At 46.7% G+C, this 16443-nt stretch overlaps 1 protein-coding gene across 1 annotated transcript; it reads right to left on the reverse strand.

Moving 5' to 3' along the window:
- Positions 1–315: 315 nt before the first annotated feature.
- LOC119090860 (putative acyl-CoA dehydrogenase YngJ) lies at positions 316–11715 on the reverse strand. Its single transcript, XM_037213598.1, has 7 exons — positions 11692–11715; positions 11420–11528; positions 10561–10725; positions 8778–8958; positions 6961–7089; positions 853–1036; positions 316–417 (listed from the first exon to the last, which is right to left on the reverse strand). The coding sequence occupies exons 3-6, from the start codon at positions 10723–10725 to the stop codon at positions 858–860; spliced, it is 654 nt and encodes a 217-aa protein (XP_037069493.1). The 5' UTR covers positions 11420–11528; positions 11692–11715; the 3' UTR covers positions 316–417; positions 853–857.
- Between the last annotated feature and the right edge of the window lie 4728 nt (positions 11716–16443).

Below are 16443 nucleotides of genomic sequence, written 5' to 3' on the forward strand. Positions count from 1 at the left end.
ATGGGCGATAGCTCTTGCGCTTGCGAGTATTTTGATGCTTATAGTTTTAAAATCTGCCGGTAGTTTTGGGTGATGTCGAGTTCCCCGTCCTTTGGCCCAGCTTTTGACTTTGAATGTCACATGAAATTGCAAAATAAGGGTTATTTTTAGTGTTCTCATGCTACAATTCACCCTGAGACCCTTTTTCAGGGAAATGGGAACTCGTCGCTGACAAAAAATCGCTGAATAAATCGCTAACTTCACGGACATGACACCGAGCCTAAGCGTCATCCCCGCTGTAACGGGCGCCGCACGTGACTTACCGATTGGTCCGACCATCCTGTCGTTAGGCAGGATTCCCTCGCAAATCAGCGGTCCCGACTGGTTTCCGTGCAAACCCAGGGAAAGCCACTCGTTGGCACTGGCTCGCACCTCGTCCTGCAACGGCCCCACGCCCATAGCTCATGTTGGTTATAATAGCTAACCTACAACGAGCAAGGCTGTGGAGCACTTCACACCAACACAGGCGCGACATACGGGTTCCATCTTAATTGAGGGATGTCTCCGTCCTTTGTGCGATTTGCTACTAAAGCGAACACTATGATGCTATGTGGCCTGTTCTCGAACAGCAATCATAGATTTCAAGCGGTCCTACGCCATGCTAGTGTGCATGCTTGAACATTACTGTTTTAAAATTTACATGGAATTCGTTTGCCTTGGGAAGAAGCGATTAGATTTCGCTTAGACTGTTTCTGGTCTGCTTTATAAGCAAACATATTGAAACGTACTTTTAGAAACTTGAACCAAAGGAATAATGTATTTTCCATTATCTTCACCACTGAAATCATGCCATCATAACATGCTTGTGCTCACTTTCATCATGAGGAAGTTGGAGAGATCGGCGAAATCACCGGCCTTGACGCCGGGGCTGATTGTCTGGACGAAGTACCAGTCTGCGAATCCGGCAGACGTGACCCACGACCCGTATTGAGCAGCTTTACATGGTCTTCGTCTAGCTGGCGACACTTGGACGATAGATGGAACCAGAAGTGGCCGCCTGCGGCGCGGGAGAGGGGTCAGAGGTCACAAAAGACGTCCTGCTGATGACGTTTAGACGACAGAGGAACAAGAATGGTCGCCTGGGGCCCGGAAGAAAGTCAGAGGTCACAGAAGACGCCCAACTGATGACATTTACCTGATGACGCTTGGATTTCGTTGAGAACCAGAAAGAACCAACTGACACACAATATCATTAGCCGCATTTTTTCTGTGTGACATGTACCAAAGGTCCTTAAGGTCTTCAAATGGCGTCTTAAACAATGCAAGACCTTGAACCAAAAAAACATGATGCATTAGATGTCCAACGATCGTTATTTTCATGTTGCGTTGCCTGTACGGCATCATGTATGAGAACAGACGTCCAACTGAATACGGCCCTGCTTTCTTTTCTTGAAGTATCTCGGTTGGTGCATCCAATCCGTGCTTCGCGCTCAACACCTTCACATTCTTACAGTAACGCGTCGCGATGCTTTCTGCCACATGCTTGCTCCAATGTCTTACATTTCTCGACTGCCCCCTTCCTGTCTGGCTCGCGAATTCCAGTCTCTGTGGCGCTTGGGTCGTGAAATCCAGTTTTCCTAGTATTGACTTGTGACGTCCGACCTCCTTGGTGTCTGGCTCCTGTCGTCCGGTCTCCTTGGTGTCTGGCTCCTGTCGTCCGGTCTCCTTGGTGTCTGGCTCGTGAAGTTAAGCCTCCTTGGTATCCGTCTAACGAAGTCCAGTCTTCATGGTGACTAGTACGTAAAGCGCTGCTTCTTGGTCTTCCCTCTTGCCATTCAGTCTACCTTATGGAATCCCAGTCTCCCTGGTGTCTGCTTCGGGCGGTCCTGTCTCCCTGATGTCTGGCTCGAGAAGTCCTGTCTCGCTGGAGTCGGCCTACGGACGTCCTGTCTCATCCTCGGCTCTGGATCATTTCCATCACTAACGACGTGCGAACATTTCTGATTAAAATGTTTTCTCAACGATGAGTTTGGATCTCTTATGCTGACATTAAGCCAACTCCAACATGCCAGGAGCTACTGGTGGAACGTTGTTATCAAACAAAGAGCTCAGTGATAGTAATAAAAACCATGTGTCTTAACAGGAATATTTAAGTTCTGAGTTTCGGCAACCTAACAAGATTCCTGATAACCAGCACGTTCTCTTCTAGCAGTACCTAATCAGTTCAACTATTACCTTCTGATGTATTGTAGCTGATTTCATTTGAGCGCAAAAAACTGCAAAGAAAACCTTTTGAAATGTTATAGTTTATTTTTCTTCAGCACAAAACCTGCAAAAAAGCCTGATATATTGTGTTGGCTTCTATTCAGCACACAAACTACAAACTCTGACGCAAGCAAATAAAGCTTAATGCTTTTCTTGCCTACGTCAAGCTGCTAAGCTGCTCGCTGCTGCAGATGCCTTGAGATCATCTTCAGCAGCTTTGATGCTCGCTGGAGCATTGGTAAAAAGTGCAAATGTTTTAAATTGGCAATGTAGTGAAAGTCAAAAGTCAGAGAAAGTGAACGCATCACGTTTGCGTTGTTGACAGACGTCAGTGGCAGGCGTGTCTCGCTACCCGGCACCAAGCGAACAAGAACCACGATGCCAACATGAGTGACGTCTGACATCTAATGAATTGAACAATGACCAGTTTCAACGCCCATTTTGTTTGAGATGTGGATGAAGACCTGCGAGACGCTCAAATCAAAATAGGGAATACCACTTCCGGTGACATTCTTTTTTGGCAAAAAACCATTAGGTTGAAATCGAGGGGGGTATGGACCCCACGCCCCTTTTAGAGCTCAAAGTCATCTACAGATTACAGGACCACACAGATGGGAAAATAAGTGAATCTGTTCTTTAAAAAAATCGGCGATCAAATCTTAACGTACAGGGCTCATCATAGCCGATTATGCCAACATGATATGTGCCTTGATATGTGATGTGTGCTAGCTTAAAATCATATGCACGTATAAGTTGATATCTGGACGCGTAATGTGTGGGGCCGGTTCAACTGAAATCGCTCGCACGTATAACGGATGCGTGGTGTTGTAATGCCTGTGGGCTTGAATTCGTTTGCATGTACATGCATTCTTGCAGGATGTAATTCTTAGATATGCGCTGTATCGTGGTAATGGCTGGCAATCGCTCGTGTTTCATCCCTTGAATGTTGCTGTCCGCAAAACTGTCGCTTGCCGTTTAAAAAAAAAAACGTGGAAAATCGAGTACGATCATTGGCAAGCAATTTTGAATGCACTTCTGCCATCGTTCGAAAAAGGCATGCCAAAATGCAACCCGTTTATATATGCATTCTCTTAGTGTCGTCCTAGGAATAAGGCTATTACTATTGTCTTTTCTAGATAGCCAGTTTGGTCTCAAACAACCATACGAAGGTCAAACCAAGTTTAATGCTGGCTATCATAAAGCCAGAACGATACAACTTTCCAAAGGCCAGATTAACAGAAATATTACCCGTCAAGGGACGGTTTTTCCAGATTTTCCCCCTCCAAAGTTTTATAAAGCTCGGAGCAAAAAAACTCTCATCCACGAAAATCCTCCGCTCTCGAGAACGATTACGATCGAGTTTTGTCAACAAAATGTGCGATGGTAAGCGCAATGATAAATGCACGGTTATTGTAAAAGATGAGCTTTTAACAAAATTCATCACGCCGTGACCTTTTTTTAAACAGGACCGACGCACTTTTATCAGAATGCGCCCTAATTAGGCTCCGGTGGCCTCAAAAACCTTGCTTCGGGGTGCATGCATCGTCACTGTTTAGCTTGCATCGCTTTGCTCCCACCTGGTCGATGATGAAGTCAACATCAGCTACAACGGGTTATTCACAAGGACCTGCAGCCTACATCATGCTTCGAGATGCCTATGCGGTGCTTTGGTTCTACCCCATACGTGTAGAGACGCGCAAGCGTAGACGTCAAGGAAATGAGCTGGAAACATTGTTCAGGATTCAGGAACATGCCATAGCTTACAGATGAGCCTCGATTTGCGCTAGCTGACAGATGGCGCAGATGTTCATAAATATCTGCGCTGTGCTGGATGTATCACAGCTTTACCCGCATGTCAACATCTTGCTGCCTCTAGCACGTTAAGGCTCAGGGGAGGAGGCGTAGCAGTGGAACCTCTGTCTAGATGCTGGAAGGAGGGGGGAGTGGATGTCAAAAGTTGTCCTTATTTGTACAGCAGTTTTCCCTGCCCCGCCTCCTTCTCTCTCCCCCCCCCCCCACCCCCCCCCCCTCCCACCCTGCCGATTCATCGCTCATGCTTGGGTGCTAACCAGTGGTCTGAAGTCATAAATGGGTACCTCAAGCATTCCTATCATTTCTAGTGGCAAGAGATACGCAAACAATACAATGTCTCCACGGATAGGTACCTAAACAGGCCTCTCGAACTTCTTATTTTAGATGCTTAGATTCGACCAAATGTCTTCAATTAATGTGCAACTTAGATGGCATTTGCTGTTTGCATGGCTGATTATGTTTTTCATGATATATTCATGGACCTTGCGTGCTTGCCCCTCTTTCTGTGCAGTTAGTGATTAAATAAATCACTAACTATAAAATGATAGAACCTCCATCCCGCCCACTCATATCCACATTCCTTGGCAACAGCGATAGTTTCAATAGTTTCTATGACAAAGTGCATTGTTGCTCCCCTCCCCCTCTCGCCCCCTGTCGTACCTGATAGTCTCTCTCATGCGTTGACTAAGTTGTGACGATTCAGTGGCTAATGGCTGAATTCGTTCGGATTTGCCCCCATGTCCTGAAGTACTTTGTCCAAATATTTATAATGTGCTGCTCGCATTATAGTACAAAATAACATCATGCCAAGCGAAAGGGGGGTGGGGAAGGCAATCCCCTTATCAAAGCAGTTGTTGATGCACGTTGAACTCTTTTAAACAGATGATTTCTAAACACTTCCAGCTGGACTTCTTCGGAATAAATCACTGGTGAATGAGTTGCCTCATCTCCCTTTCGAGGACAGGTGGGAAGCGCCCTGATACAAACTAACGCCGTTTCCCAGCAAAAAATACTTCACTGAATGTGCTAGGGTGAAAAATCCTCTTTAAGGAAACATTCATGCTTGAACTAGCCCGAAAAAATCATCGTTTTCACACCGCCGTAGAGTTGGTGCCATATGATTTAGTCCCATGATGACGCCACAGCGTCTTCTTCCCAGAACGTAGTAATGTGGGGGATTGATATAATGAGAACATCCTAAGGCTGTGACTGTTTCCCAATAATTAGACCGACAGCTTATTTTTTAATCGACAATTTAAGAATGTTGCCACAGGGTATAATTTAAGGGTGCGCAGCAGCCCCCTTCCCCCCCCCCCCCGTAATCAGATATCTCGTAGTTAATGGCAAAGTAGCTCACTAAAAGCTCGGCGTTCTCACTGAGCTCCATCCCCCCTCATGAAACCTAGCTGTGTCCCTGTTTTTCATCACTCTTGACTAATGTTTGCTGTGGACTCCTCAGCGATATTGTGGGTCACGGATTTATTGAGACTGCACGTGGGACTGGAAGACCAGCACACTGGTTTTCCATGATATTTATGAGGCCTTAATCTAATGCTTTACTGGTGGGTTTCGGAGGTAGTAAATGTAATCAGGTGTAAGTCCCCATCAGTTATTGTTTCCTACTTCATTTTCGAACCGAAGGTTTTTACATTTTAAGATTAATCCCGAGCCCCCTCTCTCTTCCGTTGAAGAACGCGCTTCTGTGTTCAGCCAACACCCATTCGGCATCTAAACTCATAAGGAGGTACAGTGCAGCGGCATGCAGATATTCTTGCAAGTATATACGTAACTCTGATGATTATATGGGTGAAATCAATGAATCCCATGATTGATATGCTGTCTCTCGTTGCAGATGAATGACAGCAGACGCCGCCTGATTTCGAGGGTCCCGGTGTCGTACAGCCGCATCAGGTCCATCAGTTGGCAGCGACAAGATCATGCAAACTGACTGAAACTCAAAATGTTGTTGGCATCGCCAAGAGCAAAATACTGCGTTTTTTTCTGTCGCCATGTTGACCTATGTTTTCAAAACGTAGCATTGCCAACACTATTTATTATGTAAAGCTTTGAAGGCCGATCTCTGGCATGTTCAGTAAAGGTAACCAGTATGCATGGTTACAAAATATCTCGACCTCCGTAAAGAATCTGCGCAGTGGACAGAATTCCATTCCATACCGATTTTGTGGCTAGAGGCATCATTCATTGCCAACAAGCAGCAAAAAAGAAACAAAACGAAGCAGCTCATATTCCACGTCAAAATTTATGTGCTAACATTCCGGGATGACTTAACACCTCAACAACATGACATGACCCCGAGTCACTTGTTTGCGAACATGAGCAAAGGCTGAGACAAAATTATTTGAGTTATTTCCATTGTCCGCCCTTTCGTCCAAAATGCCGCTTAGAGTTTAGCCTCCGTGATCTATCCTAGCGAAGAGTAAACAAATTTACGTGAAACTTTTGATGACTTAATGACACAGTTATATGAAGGTCTCTAAAGTCCATCTTTGTTGCAGACCAAGACGACGATCTATCTGCGTATGGCATCGGTGATTATCGGTTAGCAGTAAGCATTGATGATGAAAAGTATGTATGTATGGTACCTTCTTATCATCGGATGCATGATAAGATCACAGATCATATCATACACCCGCGTTAATGATAACAGGTTAGTATTAAACTTTCTTAAAAGGTAAAACATATGGCCCATCATCACCTACATACAGGTAACACGCCTATGAATACCTCCGAATGTTGGTGCCCTTTCTGGTACATCCCAACACCAAGCCTTGCGGACGTTCGCTGCGAAACAAACGTAGAAATCGTCCTCCGCTAAAACAACATATCCAGCCCATTCTATAAACACCGGCCTGACATGATACGCTGTTGTTAGGTATCACCTACCGGTAGCCGGGTCACTGTAGGACAACGTCCCCACCAGCCTGTCCTTGTCCAGGCGGCGCAGCACGTCCTGGATCGTCGGGTTGTTGTGGTAGCGGAAGAGCAGGGCCGCCACGGCACTCAGGTGCATAGCTGTGGGCCAAATAAGACGGGTCATCCATGTCAAGGTGTGCACCGATCACCGCCGCATCACTCAATCCATTCAGCGAATGCAAATGCGATGGTTGAACAATGAACATTTGCTACGGACTGTAGCTGGATAGATACGATGCTATCCCGTAATAAAATACGATGCGTTGGTGGCAGAAGAATAGGCATATCGTGGAAAAATTGGGACAACTAGCCGACCTATAACCAGCAGACTATTCTGAGCAAATAACACCAACCTCAATGCTTATCCTTGACCAGCCTTGTGCTTAATTGGAGTTGAAGATGGAGGTGACTTCAAAGGCACATTAACTTTTGCTGGATCAGATTAAAAAATGTTTTCTTCAAGGTGTTGCGAGTCGGCTTGGAATTAAGCCGAAAAAGTCATCAGTGTTCTAACTCACATGAAATTGTCAACCCAAGCAAATATAACAGCATTTATCATGTGATGTATCAACTAGAACAGACACCAAGACCAGTACAACAATAATACGACAGCTTTCTTGTTTATCACACGGAACACCATATATCATATCATATCACGTCATATCACACGTCATATCACATATCAAACGCCATATCACACGTCAGCCATAAACTAGCGTCTTCACATAATACATGTGTTATGCAGACATGCTTGTGTTGTTATGGGTTATGTGTTGTGCAAATCATGTGGCGTTCTCGTGGTTAGTTCTCATGAATTATAGTCAATTCAATCGATTCCATCAGAATTGATTGCGGAGTTAGGACACTATGCTTTATCCGGAATCGGAGTTAACCCAACGCCCCACTATACTGCACTGTTCGGGGCTCAAGTTAAATTCCACCTCATCGTTGTGTGTAAGAGTCGGAATCACTTTTGGCATACCGTATCTATCACTAAGACTTCTGCGCGACGCCGGATGTGCTAATGAGTCGGTTCACGCTTAGGTAATAGAACATTTCAAGCTGTAGACTACGGCGACGCACGTGACACCAAGAAAGTGCACTGAGTCAATGACAGCAGTACATTCACTGCGAGCCATATATTAGCAGGGAATGCGATATAATCCAAAAGCGAGGCTTCAGTCACAGACGGTGCTCATGGCGTGACATGGTGGTAGCGAACTGCGGTACCCCACTACGGAACGTAGGGTACTGCAGTAGTCAGCTAAGACTGCAGATAGTTTTAAAAACAATGTTTATTATTGCAGACCGCAGCATGACAGAGACAGGCGAAGCAGGTGGACTTCAAAACAAACGGCGTTTTATTCACGCTAAATCACGGCAGTGTCGGGGTTACCGTGGAGGCCCATTGCTTTGGCAAAGCAAACATGGCTCTACTCGCTGCAAACTACGGCGTTGGCAGTTGCCGCTCTCTGTGTAGACCACGGCGCCTCACTAAAGACCATGGAGGTGCTAGCGACGGTACCCCTGTAGACCAAGACAGTGCCAGTGCGGAGCACGAGGCTGTTGGTAGAATTAGATAGTAGAGCCCAAGACGGTGCTAGCGAAAGTACTCGCTGTAGATCATGGCGCTGCTACCGACATTACTCACTGTAGACCATGGCAATGTTACCGACATTACTCACTGCAGACCATGGCGGTGCTACCGACATTACGCACTGTGCACCATGGCGGTGCTACCGACATTACGTACTGTAGACCACGGCGGTGCTACCGACATTACTCACTGTAGACCATGGCGGTGCTGGGGCAGCCGTAGCGGGCCAGAGTCTCGACCACCATGGCAGCGCCCAAGTGATTCTCCCCGAGTCCGCCCAGCTCTTTCGGGACGATCACACCCAGCAGCCCCATGTCGGCCAGGGCGTTCAGGGACTCCCGTGGGAACTCGTAGGTCTTGTCGCAGTGGACCTGCGTCGCAGCAGTGTACCGTTATCACTGCTATTCAGTGTGATACACCGCTGTCCCACAGTCGCAGTACGGGCAGGTCATTGTCACTTGTGTATGTTTGGTCATAATGAATATGCTTCGTAGTAATTGCATAGTGGTGTTACGTTTTCTGGCGGCGGTTTTACGTCCTAACAGTGGGTCGTAAAGCATAGCGATAATTTTGCGAAGTGGGTACAATTTGCAACAGTGAATCGGCAAGGCTGACAGCTTGTTGACCATTCGACCGGTTGATCCGGCCAGAGCGAAAACCAAACACACCATTGTTTTATCTCGAGCTCCATCTTCCCTTTACAAATGACAAAATGAGCAAAGTGCGTTACGTCCAGACTGTGTTTATCTCCAGGGTCGTGGAGTTCCCGTCACACGTGCTTATAACGGGGAGAATAATTCGAACGCAAGCGCTCTGTGTGAGCACAATTAAATGCGTCTTTAAAGGCTATCGCTATGACATGCAAACAGTCCGCGCCAGGGGTGTAATGTTCCCATGTAAGCCCTGCGAAAAACAGGAAGTCCAGCCATCCCAAAAGGAGGCTCCGATTAGAAAGACGGGGGGCACCACTGGGCTAAGGGAGATTTCATTGCATGGAAGTCTATGTATATAACTTTAGACGCCCTTGAAAAGTAGCGGAAATCCCTGGGGAGGGTTTGAAATAGTGAATGTGATAAGGCAATGAAAAGCGTACTCGTGTTAAACACGCATATGCATACCCATACGCACACGCGCACGCAAACGCACACATAAATGAGCGCTCACGCACACACGCACGTACACACGCATGCATGCACGCATGTACGTACGCGTCGACCGTTCAGTGCATCGTACAGTTAAAAGCGTACTTATGTTAAACGTACACATGCACACGCACACGCATAGGCATACGCACACACAAACGAGCGCTTACGTACCTACGCACGCACGCACGAACGCACGCGCGTACGCACGAATGCGCGCACGTAAGTACGCGCGCACGTACGCAAGCAAGCACGTACGCTGGCACGCAAACACGCACACAGTCACACACACACACACGCACACACACACACACACACCACACACACACACACACACACACACACACACACATACACACACACACACACACACACACACCTATTGACACGCTCATGCATGCAGCAGAAATCCGTATACTGCCGATGAAGTCACTGGTCACGAAATGTAAGTTGTTCAGTGCATTAGCGAGGAACATTATTCACGTAGATAAGACAGTAGCATTAGCCTTATTCCTCGGAGAGAAACCAGGAGAATGGAGATATGCTTCGGCAACACGCCTTTATCGAAACAATGCCAGTAATGAATTCACTTCTGCCATTGTTTTGCATAAAAAATGGAATGTAAATGTGTTTTAAAGCTAGACAATTCCATATCGAAGCAAGGCGCGGCTTTGCCAAATGACGTGTTATGCAGACAAACCATATCGCAAGCACTATGCTCGAAAACAGGCTGCTGCGGATATTGGCAACCCAATTTTTTTTGACCCCGTAGATCGATCCTCATACGTCCTGGGTAAGGGAAGCGGATAGCATCTTAAAGAGGTCACCTACCGCGTAAGGTCGTATTTTCTTGCGACAGAGTTCGATCAGGTCCGCCTGGAGCTTCTTCTGCCGGTCGGTCAGCACCCATGAAGGGTCGAATTCAGACCCAACGCCCCAAAACGGACGTGAGCCCCACATCTTTTTGGACTCGTTGTTCATGCTGCTGTCAGTCATCTGCAACAAAGGTGTCATTGTAGAGGCTGGGGATCTTGCTCAGTGGTTGCAGCGATTAAGTACATCAGACAATGAGGACACGGTCTGGCGATGTAGTGGTTATGAACCCGACAGGCTCACCCCGTACCGCGCATCCGGTTTTTTTAAGAAATACCAGTGGATGAGGATAAGCGACGCATTCACCACAATTTTAAAAGGAATCGTTGTAGACATATAAAGGGAAGCGAAATTAAAATAAATTGTAATAATGTAACTATTTGTATCGCCAGACGGAAAGAAAGCCAGCGGTTGAAAATGCTTCCAGGTACTTCATCAGCATGATGCCAAGTGCGTTTATCTTTTAGCTGTCTTTCGCATCGGAAGAAAATCACTGTCAGGGATCATTCAAGGACTTGCTGTTAAATGATATATGAGCTATTCACGCCGCATACCGTATCACACGTGACTAAAAAAGAAACAATAACCAACAAATACAGCAATGCTTAGCGGGCTTGTTCGCCAACAAAGTTATTGCGACGAGCAAATACTTAGATCCGGCCTCAAGATACGACAAAGACAGTTTCACATCTACTTTGGTCTAGCTTTTTCTCAAATGAATACTGAATAGATGACTACATCCCTCCCCACAATGTAGCGACACCTAGAGACCTAGCTCAGAGTACCATACGCCGAAACAACTCTCCCCGGTTCTTACCTCGCAAGCCAATGGCCTCTCCAAGGCCAGCGCAGTCACCCTGCTGCTCGCCGCCTTTCTCCTGCGGCAGAGGCGGGCGGGACCGGAGCAGCACAGGGCGGTCACGTGACTGTGAGGTGAGAATAATTTCGTTATTTTCTCTCAATGCGCGAGACGCCACGGTGATCTTGGGCAGCACCCGCGCCTTCCATTCGTTGACACCCACGAACAGAACAGATTTACGCCTGGTAGAGCGCTTGCCAGCAATCTGGTGAGCTCGCTGGAGTACTGACCGCTGGCGGGGGCAGCTCCGCCACCGAATGGAAACCGGCGCGCGGCGGTGCTGTCACAGGCTCGTTGGGGCGTTGCTTGATCTGTTTACCGTTCCGCCACCACTCAGAAACTTGCACTTGGCACAAACTGTTTACGGGAGAGTGTTTACGCCAACGATCAGAAGCTAGGCATCCATATTTCGTTCTGGTCTTTGCTCCCATGTAATGCTAGTTGCGGAGCAAGATGAGGATGAACTCTCATCTGTGCCCTTTTTCATCGGTCCTGAATATGTTGAAATGCCTTGAAATTACAGGAAAGAGAGCTCGCCTTGCTGTGATTAACAGGACTGCGAAGAAATTGCCAATGAAGTTTCGGGTATTGCAGTCTACAACAATACCCCGCCACAGTTGTTAGGGTCCAGCATTGCTGCAGCTACGATGACATCAACTTACTGCATTAATGGCAAAAGCAGCATTGAACCACCACAACAGATGTAGCCAAGGAACGGAACTTTGTTATAATATGACACCATCTGAACTAAACTTACTATAGCTGGACATCAATTTAGTGATAAAGCCAACTGGTGACAAATTTGGCTTTTAATAAAGGCAATGGTCGATAAAACAACGGCTACGTTGTATTATCTACTGTTTTTGGAAGCATTTGGCTCCTGTTTCAGCCCAAGCATCGTGTTTGACAACTGTCTCAAACAAATATGCGTTCAAAGGATTTCGATTTGATTGCTGATCTTGTTATTGGCCTCCATGCGTTTAATGCCCACATATCTGTCGCTTACGGACGTTTCATTTCAAGGTTGAGTGAATATCCCCAAAAATCCCACTTCAAATCACAACAGTCATTTCGTGCGACACGATAGAATACTTCAGACAATGCCCAGCTGACTTTCCCGCTTAGTCGACGGAACATTCGTGTGCCGGCTCCGTGACCATCTGAGCTCTTTTGGCTGAGGCAGAATTCCAAACCTTCCCAGATGTCAGTTCTGGGAACCTTTATCTGCACAGGGTCTCCCAGCATACCGGCTCGGGCAGTCGTGGCTGCCAGTGATGCTGCCAACCAAACTGTACGAATAATACCTAAGCGCACATCGACCGGTTCCGTGACTTCATCACCGCACCATCTCAGGACGTCACGGGAAGCCTCTAAATCCTGGTCGCGAAAAAATGCCAGCTCCTTTTCGACCACCTGAGCCGGGCGCCTGATGCTTATGCATATGTTTCCCGGCACCTCCTGGTTACGACCGAGGCCGCTGACCGAGTGTGTCTGAAGGCGACTTATCGGACACGTGTCAGCTTTCAGCGGTCTGCCCGGCTGGTGGTGCTCTCGACTTGTTTACGGCCTTGCAAAACTCTGTTAATGTCAGATATATTCCGGATGGCGTCGTAACTTCAGGGTTAAACGTATTTTCTGCAAGTTTTTCATACGTTGCAGGATTTTGGAGAGCTCCGGCTTTAACACTGGCTACATGGAGAAGCGCATCACTCTTACATCAATCGGACGACAAACTCTTTCTGTAAGCGTAAACATTTTCCCGTGTTGCATGCTTAGGGCGCGGCGTCGACTGTGCGGCTAACGTTACGCGGTGGTCAATAAACGGACGAAATTAATGAAAGATACAACATAGGCCCTTTTGAACGCTTCACGTCAGTTAGTACGTTATAACACAGTGCAGGCCTTTATATCACCTAAAACGTTATTTGATAATAATAACCATTGCTCCGACGGAAGAATGGTCTTTTGAAATGTTTGTTTTATTGTTCCTAGACAGCTTAAGCATACTATGATTGTTGTCATGAAATGTCATCGACGTCCCACAAGCTAAATCATGTTTATCAATTTCAGAATAAGCTTATTGTACGAAATGAAGCTCTAGGCATCTGTTTCAGGGCATGCCTCAGTTCCACCCTGCGTTCGCCCTCATGTGTATGGGTTTGGGCCTTTTTCTCGCAATGCTCTTGCATTATTTCCAATGATGGTAGAATATTTGTTCCCATTTGCATGCTCAAGTTACGACGTTATTCGATTTCCAGACCCATTTCCGTCGCAAGTAGGTGCCGCTACCCATATTTCTGTATCACAGAGTGTGGTTTGTGTTCGGGACTTACAGCCAACGCGTTAAGCTGACTGAAGCCAACTGCTCGCTGATGTCCCGATTCGTGCTAACGTATTCCAAACACGATTAACTCAATGATCATATTTCCATTCACCTTGAACTCAACATGGCTATTGAAGAGACGGCGGTCTTAGTTGCAACTCAAATTATGTATGCTTGTTGCCTCAAATACACATGCTTGATTTATCATAATATTTGCAGGCCATGTTATATGTACCGATTGGGTGTGAAACTTTAGTCTTGAATTATTCCTGGAAACGAGTAATCTATGGACAGCTCACGTCATTTAATGCTAATTCCTCCACTAAAAAACGCAACCTCATGTTAAAACTTGTCACTGGCCGCGAGAGAACCACGGAGTGGTTCACGTGCAGCCTTCGTTAAATGATAGCCGACCCTTCGTTTGAGCGACAAAATGACCCAGCACAGTGAAGCCCAACAGAGCTTTTTTGGCGTGTTTTTTCCTAGTTAGGGTCATCTGGTCTTGCACTTTTCGCATATCTATTACTTTTGAGAAGTTTGTCAACGACTGATACCAAAAAGTGTTCTGACTAGATACAGTCTCGCAATTACATATCAATTGTGTATTTATTTTGATATTATGCACCTACCGATGCCGGTTGATTGACAGATGATATTCTACCAAAATAGTAATTTTTCTTTGCTCGGTTGATTGGAAACATTAGTCAAATGTATATAAATAAAGGAGTGAAATACCACGATGAGGATATTAATATAGAAACTTCAGTGCAGCCGATAATGTGGTCATTCAACGAAAATATCGAAAGTTATATTTTCCGCCGATTATGGAAGACGAACTTAGTCCGATTCCCTGAATGGCTCAGTTGAATAGAGCGCCTGCGTTTCTGGTCCGCCTGCTGCTGACGGGGATGGGGCTCGAGTCGGTTTTGGGCGGTCGCTACTTCTTCCTAAATACGCATGGCCTGCGGCCGGTGGCAGCGGCCACGCAAAAGGTCGTGTGACGATAGAGAGCAGACCGTACCGCATATTGAACTTTCCGCATCAATTTCTGTCGTTGAGATGGAATTGCGCAATGGAATGGTAAGGATCAGGGCTCGCACAGCAAGCACTGCTTAGCGCAAACTGTGAGCCCAGAAATCCATCTATTCAAAAAATTTGGATGAAATCTTTAAAAAAGTTGCTAATGCGGTGACATGACTGCTGACCGCATTCAAAACTCCTCCAGCCAAGATCACATGCATTCAGTTGTATCTTAAGATGATTTATTTAAAATCGCACGTTTAAATGAGAAGAAATATTTTAGTAAAAAATTGGGTGGTGGTTGCAGAACACTACTGAATCCAGTTTATGGGACGGCTACGTGCACGCTAGGAACCATAGAAACCACAAAAGATGCTCGAGTTTGGCCATAATTACCGGTAAAAGTGTGCATCATGCGTGAATAGCATATAAAACTGATCTCGCTATGTTATGTTTCCCAGCATTCACAGCCATCGGGCCTGGTCGCCAACAGACCTGATAACATTGTCAGAGCGCCACAGGACAACCCACTACCGCAATTGGTCAGTGGTAGGCAAAGTCGGGTACAGAACGAACTGCGCATCACACCAATTAGGCTGCCGGCGGTGATAAATAAGCCAGGCCCCATTCGAATCGCGAGGCTGCAGTACCACGCGTTCTGTCAAACGACAAGGATCATACCGACTAAAGTGTACTACCAATTTTTTTCCACGATGGAGGCAGGACAGCCCCTTCTCGGTTATTTATTACGGTCAACGTCCATACGCAGCCAATGCTACAGCTCTTAAAATTGGGGTTGAGACGCCCTGGCCCCCTGGTCTTTCCCCCTCGACCTACCCTTCTTCTTGAGGCTCCTATCTACTGATGTAGTCAGCAATGTGAGATACCAACTTTTACCTAATCCATGGGTATGCTGATCCACACAGCTCAGCAGACTGTAAGCGTCCGCATAAACTGCTTGATAATCCCACAACACAAGTGATGTGAAGAGGGTTTTTGAAAGAAACACATTATAGAGCATTGCACCGAATTGTCTGGGGCTCATTCTAACGCTATCAGAATCACACCGCAAGGAACGGCCAGTCAGCCACTCATTCACTATGGGTAGTATATGGCCGTTCATGCAGCAGTCCGCTGATTCCGGCGTCTGCGTAACAGCCTGTACTGGCGGGTGCGATGAGCCACCAGGCCGTCCTAGTCACACCTCATGATACTGTTCCGTACGAGCGTTTTCACCAGCGCTGTCGTGACACTGAGCGACGCAATGGATGTGCGACACTATGACCGGCAGCCATTAGCGCGATGGGGCGCACCAGCTAAGCCAGCTCGGTGGGCCCACCGCGTGCTTGTTAAGCCGGTTGGTGAAACAGGACGGGACAGCTACCGCTGACTCCTGCCGAAGTGGGCTGACCAGAACCATACAAGCCAGCGGTGCAGCTGATGGTCATGCTTCTGCGACCAGACGAACGCTGTTTGTTGCGAGCTCACGAGATCACAAAGTGTCCCAAACCTTAATATAGCTTTCTAAACATTGATTCGTCTTTTTCAGTTCACTTGCAAAACAGCTGGCTCATTGCCGGTGCAGTGCGTCAACAGGCCTTTGCATATATACAGAACAGGGGGAAAAAACATTCAGAGC

This window comes from Pollicipes pollicipes, unplaced genomic scaffold (genome assembly GCF_011947565.3).
Source record: "Pollicipes pollicipes isolate AB1234 unplaced genomic scaffold, Ppol_2.1 Scaffold_3101;HRSCAF=3635_pilon_pilon_pilon, whole genome shotgun sequence".
NCBI classification, from domain to species: Eukaryota; Metazoa; Arthropoda; class Thecostraca; order Pollicipedomorpha; family Pollicipedidae; genus Pollicipes; species Pollicipes pollicipes.

Excerpts from the sequence above, each read along its gene's own strand:
- LOC119090860 (XM_037213598.1), bottom strand. The coding sequence starts at position 10,725 with ATGACTGACAGCAGCATGAACAACGAGTCCAAAAAGATGTGGGGCTCA. Across the intron at positions 8,959-10,560 it reads AGAAAATACGACCTTACGCG|GTCCACTGCGACAAGACCTA; the intron begins GTAGGTGACCTC and ends GCTGCGACGCAG. Across the intron at positions 7,090-8,777 it reads CAGCACCGCCATGGTCTACA|CTATGCACCTGAGTGCCGTG; the intron begins GTGAGTAATGTC and ends TTTGGCCCACAG.